The sequence below is a fragment of the Ursus maritimus genome, unplaced genomic scaffold, assembly GCF_017311325.1.
Source record: "Ursus maritimus isolate PB19 unplaced genomic scaffold, ASM1731132v1 scaffold_5, whole genome shotgun sequence".
In the NCBI taxonomy this organism is placed as follows: Eukaryota; Metazoa; Chordata; class Mammalia; order Carnivora; family Ursidae; genus Ursus; species Ursus maritimus.
In genome coordinates, this window is record NW_024426663.1 from 10,391,523 (window position 1) to 10,406,729 (window position 15,207).

At 37.5% G+C, this 15,207-nt stretch overlaps 1 protein-coding gene and 1 long non-coding RNA gene across 3 annotated transcripts in view; one reads left to right on the forward strand and one right to left on the reverse strand.

Moving 5' to 3' along the window:
• Positions 1–15,207, reverse strand: part of LOC103672227 — a 191,262-nt gene that overhangs the window by 174,374 nt on the left and 1,681 nt on the right. The window lies entirely within an intron of this gene.
• The window catches only part of ST8SIA4 (ST8 alpha-N-acetyl-neuraminide alpha-2,8-sialyltransferase 4), an 89,988-nt gene continuing 88,959 nt past the window's right edge, over positions 14,179–15,207 (forward strand). The window contains 3 exon segments of the mRNA XM_008700900.2: positions 14,179–14,365; positions 14,367–14,453; positions 14,455–14,645. Of these exon segments, the coding sequence (XP_008699122.1) occupies positions 14,246–14,365; positions 14,367–14,453; positions 14,455–14,645 (398 nt within the window). The 5' untranslated portion in view covers positions 14,179–14,245.

A 15,207-nucleotide genomic window follows, 5' to 3' on the forward strand; every position in this document is an offset into this window, starting at 1 on the left:
TATACTTGCAATTTTCTTACATTTTACATTAAGTGTCGTAATATTAATTATATGTTTTAAGAATGAACATTCTAACTCATAATCTCCTTCATGGAGATAAAAAGTACAGCATAGAGAATATACTCAATCATATTGTAATAATGTGCCCATGCTCAGGGGGAACACTGAGTAATGTATAGAATTGTCAAATCACTATGTCATACAACTGAAACTAGTGTAGTATTATATGCCAGTTATATTTCAAAAAAATGAACATTCTAACATACTCTATAATAATAGAAATGTGCCTAAATATGTAAATAAAATAAAATAAATTGGTAAAAAAAAATTGGAATAATCCAAAAGACAGGAAAAGAAAGAAAAGAACAAAAAAATGGATCAAGTATAAATGTAATATCAAATTAGTATATCTAAACCAAAGTGTATTAAATATTGGTTAAAATTAAAGACTTCAAAAAACACAAAATAGACTAAACACTCCAATTAAAATGAAAAAATTGTAAGACTCGATTTTAAAAAAAATCAAGGCTTAATTATATGCTGCCAATAAATTCTCCCTAAGTATAAAGGCAAAGATAAGTCGAAAGTAAAAGAAGAAAAAGGGTATATGATATGCAAATTATCAACAAACAAAACATTGAAAACTCTTAAAACCAAGTCACGAAGGAGTAGGTACTACATAAATCCATTCTTATGGAATTTAAGAACAAGATAAACTAATCTATGGTAAGATACATGATAAAGAATCACTGCATATGGTAGATGGAGTTTGGAGAGAAGTACAGACGGCATTTCTAGGCTGATGGAATGTTCTATGCTCTGACCAGAGTGCCTATTATTGCTTATGGATTTTACCAAACTCATCAAATTGTCCCCTTAAGAATACATCTCACTGACTGTAAATTATATCAATAAAATTAGAATGATTCTCGCTAAAGTCCGACAGACAATGAGAGAGAGTAACTAAACTCATTGTTATGTTTTGTGAACACCTATTCTCATAGCTAATCGTTCCTTTGTTTAGTTCTTTCTCCCCTTAACAGCTATTTTGGGTTGTTGGCTTGATATTCCAGAGTTTTGATGTCAGTCTTTCAAACGTAAAATTACTAATTTTTTCAAGTGATATAATTAAGGGAAAATTTTCTCTAAGACTCAGATTCATGTGTATGTCATGTCTGTTCTCTGGAATTACAATGAGGTACACCCTCTCAAATGTTAGAATGGATGTAGCAATGGTTGCTTCCTGAGAGTGAAATTTTAAAATTAAAAAACAGACACAATGTTATACGAAGGAGACAGAATAGCTACATAGCTGTGAATACTTAAATGTAACCTGATTTTGGATTAAGAATACTAAAGAATAAACATGCCAATCAGAAAGGGTTAAAATTAAACCAGAAATAGTACAGAAAAGAAACCTAAGATGTAAGTTTGGAAGCTCCTACCCAACCACAGTCCTATGAAAAGAGAGCTTTGGCCATCAGCCTTCAAATACATTTAGTCCACTGGCAAAACCATCCCCAGGCTGAGATGAATAAAACAAGCTATTAGCTATAAATAATGTGAGCCCGCCCTTTGACGCATGGAACAACATCATATATTTGAGTCAGTAAATTTGGTGGCTAGACACTGGATCATGAAAATTTTACCATAGAATTGTTACTTTGTGAGGGTTTTAGGAATATGGACTAGCTAACCTTTCTTTTCTAACAGCACTATGCCTATTACTTCAGCTATTTTTATTTTCTATGATTTTTACTGAAAAATTCTTGACATTTAATCTGTCTTTAAATCTCCTATCCCTTTGGACCCTGCAGACTGCCAGCATTTGGATTTCTACCCTTGGCAGACACATACCTATCTGCCCAGTGTGGATTTATCCCCTAAGGGTTAGTCTTCTAATGAGCTATGTGTCTATTATAACTTTTAATCTTGTGTAAGGTATCAGTGCTACCTTCCACTGGTAGATCTTACTTTTGTTGTTAAATTTTTGGATGTCCCAAATAAGGCCCACTTTTTGAGGCTGGAATCTGGAATGAGAAGGCCTGTGGCAGAGCCATAGAAGTTGCCTCATAGCCACTGACATCTATCATGAAAAAGAAATATATGTGTGTTACTGTAAACTGTGATTTGGGGATGGTCATTTATTATTAATAAAGCTAACTAATAAAATTCACATAGTGGATTAGGAAATAATCAAAATGAAATACTTCAACAGCAAACCTGAATTACTAATTTGAATCCATTTTAAATGTTGTCAAGTAAGAGTGAAAAATTCACTGTTTAAACAAAAATAAAAATAAGATTAAAGTTATTTGAAATTCACATTTATATAAAATAAGAAAAAAAACTTAAGTAAGAAGGCATATGCAATCCAGAACTACTAAAAAAATGATTTCTTTGCCTTTTGGTTATAACAATTTAGGACGAAGTAACTAGTTGGCCATCTCATCACCTAATGATCACTTCCGAGTTTTTGAAAAGAGATCACTCCTTCTCTAGCAAGCACTCACAAGTGAAAGCTATTTTTCTTTGACATGTCAGGTAGGTCATTGCCAGTAAAGGAAAGATGTCCCTTTTGGTTCCCCATTACATATACAAACAACCTTTCCATGTATGTCATCAGTGTTACCTTCACCTGCCTCCTCCTGTCATCTACAGAACACCTATTCACTCCCAGTAACCTAAATGCCTGTTCAACTCATGTAATCCACACTCACTCCCATCATTCTTAGTGACTTCCAATAATCATATAGACAATTCATCCAGCACCCTAGTTTTTCCCCTCTTCTTGTTTTTCTCATCTCTAGTAAAATTTGGTTTCACCTCAATTCAGTCTCCCATTAGTCTCCCATTCCCATAAAAATTTTGTATCTTGCACCACCATTAGCTTATTTTCCCCTGAAACCCAGTTTGTAAGTATCTCTCTGAGTACCATCTATCACCTGTTCAGCTTAGTTTCTCTGGTGGCCCCTTAAATCTACTTCATTGCATTGAAATTTTATCCCATTAGGTTATAGACTTCATCGTAATGCATCTCTCCCCTTATGTTTTCACTTTCCTTTCTTCCATCTTAGAGTATCATCTTAGTTCATCACTACTTTCATTAATTTTTTTTTAAGATTTTATTTATTTATTCGACAGAGATAGAGACAGCCAGCGAGAGAGGGAACACAAGCAGGGGGAGTGGGAGAGGAAGAAGCAGGCTCCCAGCGGAGGAGCCTGATGTGGGGCTCGATCCCAGAACGCCGGGATCACGCCCTGAGCCGAAGGCAGACGCTTAACCGCTGTGCCACCCAGGCGCCCCAACTTTCATTAATTTTTAAGTACTTACAACTTTTATTTTCTCTCCCTCTGCCACACTTGTCTGGCAAAACCTCAACCCTCATTGAACTCAAATATATAGGTTCTGTTGTCTAAAGCCTGGATAACTCAACTCAGATGGAAATAGTCATATAACCACACTGACATGTTTCTGTTTAAATTCATGAGCTCAAGCCTCAAAAAGACAAGTAGCACTACCTAAAAGGAATGCTACATGTCCTAAATAATTTTGCTTTTCCAGGCTTTGGTATAAATAATTCAGAAATATGCTTTCAGCAAATACCTTCTTATATAGTATCTTCTATTTTGCTTAATTTATTATGTACGATATAATGGCTTCCATTGTATTCTTTATTTTCTGACATTTCTGCCTAGCCATTCTCTACTTCTTGGCCTTTGTACCTGCTATTCTCTCAGCCTATAATGCTCTTACCAAGTTCAGAGCTCCCTCTTATTCTGCAAATCTCATTTCAAATGTCACTTCCTCAGAGAGCCCTTCTCTGACCATCTAATTCAAAGAACAGATTCTTTACTACCTCAATACATTGCCGTGTTACTCCTTCACAGCACTAATCACAATATGTAATTACCTCCATGTTTTTCCTTTTCTTTCCTTTTATCATATCTTTCTACTTACAGAAATTAAACACCTCAAGAAGACATTTGTCTGTTCTGTACTCTGCTGTATCTTCAGGGTCAAATATAATACCTGGCAAACAATATGTACTCAAGGAATGTTTTTTGACTAATGAGTAAATGAATCTGAAAGGGAGAAAATATGCCACCCCAAAATATACTACTTTAGCATATTGATTATTTTAAATTAAAGTTACCTAAGAAATAGCAGGTATAAGAAGGACACTCTAACCTCCTTTGTTCCCCAGAAAGCAAGAAGTGAATCGCCCATGTGAAAGGTACCCTGCCTGTATCAGAAGTTAGAAGGCAATCTATCATCAGAGTTAGTGATATCAAGGCCTAGCAGGCTGTATAAACAAATCTTGTTATTTCCTCACTAATTTATTATCCTAAACTCAAAATTCTTTGTCTTGTCAATTCATCACAAATTTATTTATTTATTTATTTTTTTGTGCCTAAAAAGTATAAAAGCTACCTGCTTTGGCCATTTCTTTGAGTCTCATATTTTTATGAGCTTCTGTATGTATAAATTCAATTTGTTTTTCTCCTGTTAATCTGTCTTATGTCTTTAATTATTAGAACAGGCAAAGAATCTAGAAGGGAAGAAAAGTCTTCCTCCTCTACAAATCAATACTATATGCAAATTACTTGAAAACATGCTAACTTATTTTTTTAAATCTGTAAAGTAAGAAGATTAATAGTAATACATGGTTTCCAAAGTCTCCCTCTTTAACCCCTTTGATTATAGGTTGTGAATAGGTGTACCATGATATTAAGTGGGTAGTTGAATCAACTCATTGTTTGAAGTATGTTTTTGTACTTGTTCTACCGCTTGTCAATAAAGAACCAACGATATAAGGCTAGTTTGATGCTTCCTGTGGGTAACTGCATCTTCAGAGGGACCTCGACATCCATGGATAAGAATCATCAACCGCCCAAACACCTCTGCTCACCTCAACGGACATATGACAGGTATCTAAAATACCAAGGACACACATTCAAAATCTTCATGCATTCTAGGTTAGTCTCCAAAGGAATTCTACACATCAGAAATGTTATTTAAAAAAACAAAGAAATGGTATAATAATCTATTCATCCCTGAGAGTTCCCTATAAGTTCACTTCTCTGTCAAAAAAATTATAGGTGAATAAATCCAATCTACTTTCTTCTTCATATCTTCATTTAACACATGAGGTCAAAGGTAAATAGTTATGCATTCAGGTCATAAAAAAAGGTGTAAAATTCCCAGACATTTTGGATCTTCCCAGTAGAATTTTAAAATGTATTTCTTTGTTTTTCTAATGATAGGAGCACAATCATAACCAATATAAGCTATCACAATTGCCTAAGCTATGTATTTGTGAACATGTGCTTAGCTACAATACCTATGCTATCCATAGGTATTTACATAAAGTTTTCTGGTGGAATGTTGGAAATAGGATTGTGGTAATGCAGAAGACAGATTAATTATTTATATTATGAAGTACAGGTCAGATGTGAACTAGATTCATTATTATTCCTTTATTCCCACAGGCTCCCTCCAATAAGTATCTATTGATTCATTCTCCCACAGCAACTTTCTCCTGCTGACAGAGTAGGCAGGCATTGCTAGACTCAGCAATCAAAATTTTAGTTCATAAGGGTTTTGTTTAGTTATTTGCTCAACTATTTACTTTACAAAAGCCAAGATTATCAAAATTTCAATCCGTTAAACAGGTAGATCATGATATGTATATCCTTGAATAGAATTATTTACTTGAAGTATTAAAAGCTCAAATACATGTAGAGACCAAGTAGGTAAAATAAGTTAATAAAAAATTCTGGAATAAACAAAAATTAGAGGGAGAGATGAAACAGCTCCTATTTAATCCCACCGAATTGTTACCACCAGAGTAGGTGAGTCTGGTATTTACAAGTCTTAGGATATTTTTGAAAATAAATTTAAAATACTGGCAACTCATTGTGTGTGTACGTGTTTGTGTGTATTTAATTTTAATTAATTTTGCAAGAAAACAAAAGTCTTCTATGGGCTTTACCAGTTAATAATGTTTACCAGTTTACCAGTTAATAATAACTTCAATAGCATTTTTCTTTAGAATTTTTAAAATAATAAACATTAATGAATCATTTAAAATATCACATCACAAAATTTGATTTACATAGGACTGTCCCATGTTATAATTCTGTACATTGAAACAATATTTTCCAGAGATACTCACTGTATACTATTATAACTAGAAAAACAATTACAGAGATGTGTATATATATATATATACACATATATATATACATATATGTAAAGACATATATGTATATTTATATATATATAACGACAGACATATAAAAATAATTTTTAACCTTTAACAATTCATACTACTCTTTCTCTTTTGCTTTTATTATGATGAATTGAAAATAATATAAAAGGAAGGTGGAAATTAAATTAAAGAGAAAATTAAGTGGGCGATTGCATTGGGCAATAGGAGAAAAGAAAGATAGTAAGATAGGAGGAAGAAATTGTATCTAATTCAGATACAGGGGAGACATTTAGAAAGTTCACAAAGATTAAAGAAATTACAAGCCTAAATAACAAACTCTCCAGATAGCAACATAGAAAATTATCAAGTAAGTGATCACTATTCAATAGGAAATCTGTTTGGGGTAATATTTAGCCCAGAAGTTACTCTCTTACTACCATTCAGTTCCTCCCATCACCACTGAGCATAGAAACACAGTAAAAGGAGAACACAGAAAAAATATTTCTAGATAATAATGTAGATCAACAAAGATTTCCCAAAACATGTATAGGATAGTGTATCTGTTTATTTTAACATTTCGGGGGTCTGTGCAATACGAAATAAAACAGCAACAGCTAGGATTATAGAACTAAAGGGTTAAGAGTCTATAATTTAAGAGATTATAGAACTAAAGGAGTTAAGAGTCTATAAAAAATTAAAATGTGGACTGTGAGCATATGAAGCACCCATTCCAAATTAGGGTATATTTAATTAAGAGCAGTTAAAAGATGTCTCACAGAACATTTCAAATGAATATTACAAATTAAAGAATATTTTACTAACAATACTTAAGAATGGTCTCTTCTACAGACATTTGTGTTTAAATAGAGATTAAGTACTAAATGCAAAGGATAATATAAGTACCATGGGTTAGATAAAGGGGAAAAATTGACTGGTAATGATGGGATTTATCTTGTTCCAGAAATTATACTAGATTCATGATTTTATCTTGCACTTAAAGTCAAGGTCACCCTTCTGTTGTAAGCTTATTATATTTGGTTATTAAGGATGAAAACAGAAGGACGATGAATACACATACAGAAAAACATCTGTGAAGCTTTTGTGGATATTTAAATAGGTAAAAGAAATTAATTCAGAATAATTTTTTTAAGCTAGATATTTTGTCTAGAAAAAAATAAAAGAGATTGAGCTGTCTAGTGGTGAAAAGCTGAATTTCCTTATTAATATGCTTCTTGCTTTTCTTGCTCATTGATTCATAGGTAAAAGGCTTTGCATGCATAATTCTCACTATATTTTAAGGTCATTAACAAGAACTTCAACCACCCCACCTATGATGATTTTATATACCAACTTGATTAGGTCACGGTATCCAGATATTTGGTCAAAGACCAGTCTAGATCTTGATGCTACCATGAGGTGTTTTAGTTGTCATTGTTGTTGTTGTTTTAGCAACATTTAAATCAGTATGAGTAAACCAGATTATCCTCCATAATATGGGTGGTCCCCATTCAATAAACTGAAGGCCTTAAGAAAAAACCGACTGAGTTTCCCCAAGCAGAAGGGATGTCTGCCTCCAGATGTCCTCAGACTTAAGCTGCAACATCAACTCTTCCTTCTTCTCAGGTCTCAAGCCTACCAGCTTACTTTATAGTTTTAGGAACTGTCAACCTCCACAATCACATGATCAGTTCCCTAAAATAGTATCTTTCTCTCTGTATAGACACACATGTTAGTGGTTCAATTTCTCTGGAGATTATTGACTAATGAACCAACATTCCCATTACTAAACTGTCATAGGCACTACTAGCAAGGAACACTTGAAATCTGAAATGAAAAAAAAAATTATATTAGCATTTAGAAAAACGGGGCACCTGGGTAGCGCAGTCGTTAAGCGTCTGCCTTCGGCTCAGGGCGTGATCCTGGAGTTCCAGGATCGAGTTCCACATCGGGCTCCTCCACTGGGAGCCTGCTTCTTCCTCTTCTACTCCCCCTGCTGTGTTCCCACTCTCGCTGGCTGTCTCTCTGTCACATAAATAAATACAATCTTAAAAAAAAAAAAATGAAATCAGTATAAATCTAACTAGATATGTGCAGAAATATGCCAAATTCTGAGTCAAAGAATGAGAAAAGAAATGAACCAAAGAAGAACTAAATAAATGAAGGGATAATCCATGTTCACGGATAGGAAGACTCAATACAGTTAAGATATCAATTCTTCCTAGAGGTGCCTGGGTGGCATGGCGGTTAAGCGTCTGCCTTCTGCTCAGGGCGTGATCCTGGCATTATGGGATCGAGCCCTACATCAGGCTCCTCCACTATGAGCCTGCTTCTTCCTCTCCCACTCCCCCTGCTTGTGTTCTCTCTCTCTCGCTGGCTGTCTCTATCTCTGTCAAATAAATAAATAAAATCTTTAAAAAAAAAAGATATCAATTCTTCCCAAATTGCTCTCCAGATTTAATGCAATTCCAATCAAAATCCCAGCAAGTTATTTTGAGGATATTGACAAAGTGATTCTAAAGTTTATATTGGGAAACAAAAGACTCACAATAGCCAACGCAATTGCAGGACAACAAAACAGAGGACTGACGTTATGAGACTTCAAGACTTACTATAAAGCTATAATAATCAAGAAAATGTGATATTGGTAAAAGAATAGATAAATAGATCAATGGAACAGATAAAATACTCAGAAATAGACACAAGAATATTCAACTGATCTTTGACAAAAAAGCAAAGGAAACACAATGCAGAAAAGATAGTCTTTTAGCAAATGGTGCTGTAACAACCAGACATTCACATGCAAAAAAAAAATTAGACATATACCCCACACTCTTTACAAAAATTAACTCAAAAGATAATAGACCTAAGTATAAAATGGGAAACTATTAAACTCCCAGAAGATAACACACGAAAAAAATCTAGATGACCTTAAGTTTGACGATGACTTTATAGATGCAACATTAAAAGCATGATCAGTGTAGGAAATAATTGATAAACTGGACTTAATCAAAATTTAAAATTTCTGTCCTATGAAAGACTGTCGAGAAAATGAGAAGACAAGCCATGAAGTGGAAGAAAATATTTGCAAAGAGAAATATGTGATAATGGACAGTTATCCAAAATATACAAAGAACTCTTAAATTCAACTGTAAAAACAACCCTATTTTAAAAAGGACAAAAGATCTGAACAGACATCTTGCCAAAGAAGATATACAGATGGCAAATAAGCATATGAAAAGATGTTCCACATCATACATCATCAGGAAAACACAAATTAAAACAACAAGCAGATACCACTATACACCTATTAGAATGCCCCAAATCCAAAACATTGAAAACACCAAATACTGATGAAGATGTGGAGCAACACAAATTCTCATTCATTGCTGGTGGGATGGAAAATATTACAGCCACTTGGAAGACAATTCAGCAGTAAAAACAAGTTCCTTATAGAGCTTCTTACAAAGCTAACCATAGTCTTACCATCTACCTTACCAGCAACTGTGCTCCTTGGTATTTACCCAAACTGCACATGGATGTTTATAGCAGCTTTACTCATAATTTCCCAAACTTGGAAGCAACCAAGATGTCCTTCAGCAAGTACTCAAATAAACTGTGATATATCTAGACAATGGAATTTTACTGATGTTAAAAAAAAAAAAAAAAAGAGCTTTCAAGCCATGAAAAAATATGGAGGACTCTTTAAAGCATATTGCTAAGTAAAAGAAGCCAATGGGAAAGAGCCACATTATGTATAATTCCAACTATATGACCTCTGGAAAAGGCAAAGCTACAGAGACAGTAAAGATCAGTGATTGTCTGGGGCTGGAGGGTGGGACAGTCATGAATAGCCAGGACACAGAGGATTTTTAGGGCAGGGAAACTGTACGGTACTATAATGGTGCACATAGGTCATTACACATCTGTCAATGCCCATAGAATGTACAATACCAAGAATGAACCTTAATGTAGAGTATGAACTGTGGATGACAATGATACGTCAATGTAGTTTCATTGAGGAATATTACCCAGCCATCAGAAAAAACGATTACCCAACATTTGCAGCAACATGGGCGGGACTGGAAGAGATTATGCTAAGTGAAATAAGTCAAGCAGAGAAAGACAATTATCATATGGTTTCACTCATTTATGGAACATAAGAAATATTAGGGAGATCGGTAGGAGAAGGAAGGGAAGAATGAAGGGGGGGTAAACAGAAGGGGGAATGAACCACGAAAGACTATAGACTCTGGGAAACAAACTGAGGGCTTCAGAGGGGAGGGGGGTGGGGGATTGGGATAGGCCAGTTACGGGTATTAAGGAGGCCACATATTGTATGGAGCACTGGGTGTTATACGCAAATAATGAATCATGGAACACTACATCAAAAACTAAGGATGTACTGTATGGTGACTAACATAACATAATAAAAATTATTATTAAAAAATGTAGTTTCATTGATTTTAACAAGTGTACTGCTCTAGTGTGGGATGTTGATAGTGGGGGATGCTGTGCATGTTTGGAGGAGAGGGTATAAGGGAAGTCTTTATACTTCCTGCTCAATATTGTTGTAAACCTAAACTATTCTAAAACAATAACTGATTAAAAAATGTCATGGGCCATTATGCTATGATATTGCAAGTGTCTACCCATTTCTTTCCAGCTAAAGTAGAGAGCACGGCCAGCAATTAAAGCATGATTTACATGAAGTTAAAGGATAAAGTAGCATTTTAAAACCAGCTGCCATTACTTACATTATTTATTCATCGGGTACTGTGTAATTGCAGAATTGTGCTGAATAAAGACAAATGTGTTCTCTTTATTGAAGAACTTATAGTCCAAAGATAGAATGGAAATTTAGAAACAACTTTAATTTCTTGATGATCTAGGATCATCAAAAGCGGTATACTAATGGAAGGAGTTGAGTCCAAAAGACTCTTACGTTGATAAGACTTCTTACTCAATATTTAGGTTTATGGTTCTTGTACCTAATTGCATATTGAGAAGAATCAGACTATCCTCTGTTTGGCCTAAGCGTTGGCCTATATGTTTTTTGTTTTTTGTTTTTTTTTTCTTTTTTAACCTGGCAAAGTGTTATGGATGCATATTTCATGAATCTAATCATATTAAACAAATGATACTATATTACACTCTAAACTCAAAATTGTTCAACTATGGGAAAGGGGAATCTCTTGAGTCTCACTAAACCATTTTCAGTCATTCAGAAGTGTTCACCTCAATATAGAAGGTGTTACGCTTAATGAATACGGAAATAGCAGCATTTTACAGCTGGAGAGTTTTTTTTTTCCCTCTTATCAATATTTAAATTTCTTATGTATCCCCATAACTAGTTCTTGGTGTGCTTTTGTTTTGCTGTTGGTACGTTTGTTTTGGTCTGTTTGGGCCAGATGAACAGTTTCCCCTAATTTAACTTGAAGTTTAATACATGAATTAAACCTACTTTCCTCTTGAAGATTTTTTTTGCGACTTCCCCACTAGACAAGACAGTTTGCCATTGTGAAGCTATAGAATATTATTATCACACTAAAAACTTATGTCCTACTATTATCTACTATTCCTACTATTTCCCACTTTGTGTTCTAACAATACTGAACTACTTCAAAGTTCCCCCAAAGCACCAGCATTTTATTCCTCTCTGAAGTGCACATAATCTTTCCTCTGATTACAGTGTTTTACCCTCCCTTTGCCTGGCTTGCCCCTTAGGTTTGCAAATTCCAGTTGATGTGTGTCCTCTCTCAGGAAGATCACTTTCCTTGCTCCAAACAACTTAAACATTCCATGTGCTTCTACCCTGTAATGTACCCAGATAGGAGACACATACTTAAAATGCTGGTGTTAGTTGACGGTGCCACATTGCAACTTAATTCTTTTACAATCTGTCCCCTGCCCCCCAAATCCCGTCCCACAGTGAGTAAACTTCCTCCCCAGTTAGATGCTATATTTTATTCATCTGTTCCCATGTCCTCACATATTGCCTGGACCATATTAATTGCTCAAAATATGGTGTATGAATTTAATTAAGTGATGCGTATTACTTCATCCCCATCCGCAAGGGTTTTATTTAGAATTCAAAATATTTTGTTTACTGTTTAAAAATCAAATGTTAACCTAAAGTACCTAATTAATCAACCTAAAGAATTCTAACCATGCATTGCCCACCCTCTCCCTGCCCCAATTCCCTTTTAACTTAAATAAGAAGCTGTTTCATTCTAGCAGTTTCTGCTAGTCGAGAAGTCAGTGTGATAGAGATGCTAGCGGGATTTGCCTAGACATCAATAAACTCCAAAGGCTCCCGGCGGGCCACTTGTAGTGTCAATAAAGGCTCATAATTACTTGCTCCTTTGAGCATTTTAGACCCAACCCCCTAGTTCACTCTGCTGCAAAGATGAGGCTTGAGAACTGAGAGGCTCTTCACTTCTTAAACCTTAGGCAAGGAATGGCAAACATTGGCAGGGACTTCAGGATTTTAAGCAAAGGTGCTGGTTATAACAGTTGTTATCTTAAGCCATCAGGGGACTAGTAACTCAGAATTCCCCTTTTTGCTCAGCTCTGTCCAATGATCGGTGGTGGGCCTCATCATTTCCGGGCTTGGGGAGGTATAAACCCCAGGGGCCAAGAGTGGATGGCAGCTGGAGCCTCTGCATAACCTGAAGGAACAAGTAATTCAATTGAGAGACACTGCCAGAACTATGGGAAAGGGGTGGAGACGAGAGAAAGCGAGAACTTGGAACCTTCCCTTACAGATGGGAGAAATTCCTGGCTTCCAGACAAGATCCCACACTAGGGGTGCCTCCCGACCCATTCCCACCAGCCAAACCAAGGCATGGGAACAACCGGAGCAGCAAGCTTCTCTCTTGGTGAGGGCAAGACCAAAGAACAGTGAAGGAAGTACTCAGACTGAGGGTTAACCAGGGCTTGAAAGTGCCCCTGCCACACAATACAACAGGAATAAGAAAAACAGTAGGAGGTGAGGAGAGGGTGAAACCCTGAGGTTAATCACTGAGACTTTTGAGGAAGAACTTGCCCTTCCTTCTTTCCTTTCTTCTTATCTTCCTACCTTTTTTTCTTTCTTTCTCCTGTGTCTTGTACTTGTATTTAAAAAGGATGTCCTTGGTGGCTGTTTTTTCTCAGAATTCTGTTTCTCCGCAGTGAAGTTTAAGGAGGATTGGAGTTTCCTTGACTCCTGCGTGAGGAGTTTCCAAATGGCAATGAAAAAGAGTCACATAAATATCCACAAAGCGCCTGACACCTCTGTCATCACTTGTTTCCTGCTAGATCCTAAATCGGGGTGGTCATCTACCACCCACCCTGAGTGGGCGATCGACTAATTGGTTCATGTGTGTATTTGTACTTTCCAGATTGAGCTGTGCACTGAATACAAAACGTCCTCCTCCTTCTTCCCCCTCCCTGCCCGGATTCACTCTACTTGGGAGGGCGTGTGTATGCGCGTTGGCGTGTGTATGTCCGAGTGTGTATGTTTACCAAAGGCGCTAGGAAGAAGCTACCCCTTCTGCGCCCCCGCCCCCCGCGCGCTCTATACGAAAACGAAAACGAAGCATCTCTCGAGCAAGATGCGTCTCTAATCTGTCCCCAGCTGAGGTGTCCTCTCCACGCTGATAAGGACAGACTATCTCCGCGCTCGTCCAGAGAGCCGATGCTTTGGTTTCCCAGGAGGGCGACCTGACTTCGTTCTGGCGCGCTGCGTTCTCCCCGGGGTGTGCGAGTGCTGCTGCGTGCGTGCGTGCGCGCGAGTGTGTGTGTGTGTGTGTGTGTGTGTGTGTGTGTGTGTGTGTGTACACGACTGTGAGCTTGTAAGCTTCCTCTCCCAGCACTGTGCAAGCAGCGCCGGCGACGTTACTCTCCAAGCCGCCGACAGCAACGCAAGGCAACCGCAGCCTCCGCCCCCTCAGTCTGGTGATTGGCTGGTTTTGCTCATCATTTCCCTGCTAGGAAAAGGGAAGGGCCAGTGACGCCCCCGAACCCAGCTGCAGAAGCGGCCGCCACCTCCAATGCACAAGGTGTCTCATCTGAAAAGAAACCTGAGCCCCAGGGAGGCGGCGCGGAGCGACCCGGGCAGGGCTGGCGCGAACCAGGAGGGAGAGCGCTGGGCAGCGCTCAAGGACCAGCGGGAGCTCGGCCGCAGAGGACCCTTGCGACCTGCTCCTGAGAACCCGGCTCCACGCTCTCCTCGAATTTTACAGATTTCCCCCCGCGACTGTATCTCCCCAAAACGGAGCCTTTATATCAAGAGAAGGTGAGGGAGCTGGGGCAACCAGGACTTTCCCGGGCACCCAAGATGCGCTCCATTAGGAAGAGGTGGACGATCTGCACGATAAGTCTGCTCCTGATCTTTTATAAGACAAAAGAAATAGCAAGAACTGAGGAGCACCAGGAGACGCAACTCATCGGGTAAATGCAAAGCTTCATTTAAGGATATAACCAAACCAAACCAAACCAAAAAAGTCAAGCCATAAATGAAATGGGAATATAGACGGTAGAGTGAGGGTTGGGATAGTATGTGTGTTCGGATGAGCTTTTGTGTGTTTAGTCTCATGAATTAAATAACAAAGGCTGTTGTTGAGGTGTGTGTGCTTCTCCACTGCGTGTTCCCAGTATGAGTTCAACTTGCCCTGTGTGGTGGTAGTGACAGTTGTGCTGGCGCCAGGGCTCGCACGCCCAAGGAGAAGTCACTGCAGAAGTGTCAACAAAGAACGTGTGCCCTTGTCCTTTTAAGCCCTGGGCAGAACTCAGGAGAGATGTCTTCATTCCCCATGTGGTTGTCCCTTCTTTCTCTGCCCTATCGCTCTAAGGAGATAGTAGAGAGAGCTGGCTTCCTGAAACGCTGAAGTTAAAGCCCAGAAAGCAGGAAATGTGTCTCCTCTGTTTCTTTCCTCTTCTTTGGCGTTGGGTAGATCTGTGTATCATTTGGATTAGAAACTCCAATACAACCAAGGATTCTTCCCTGTTTGCT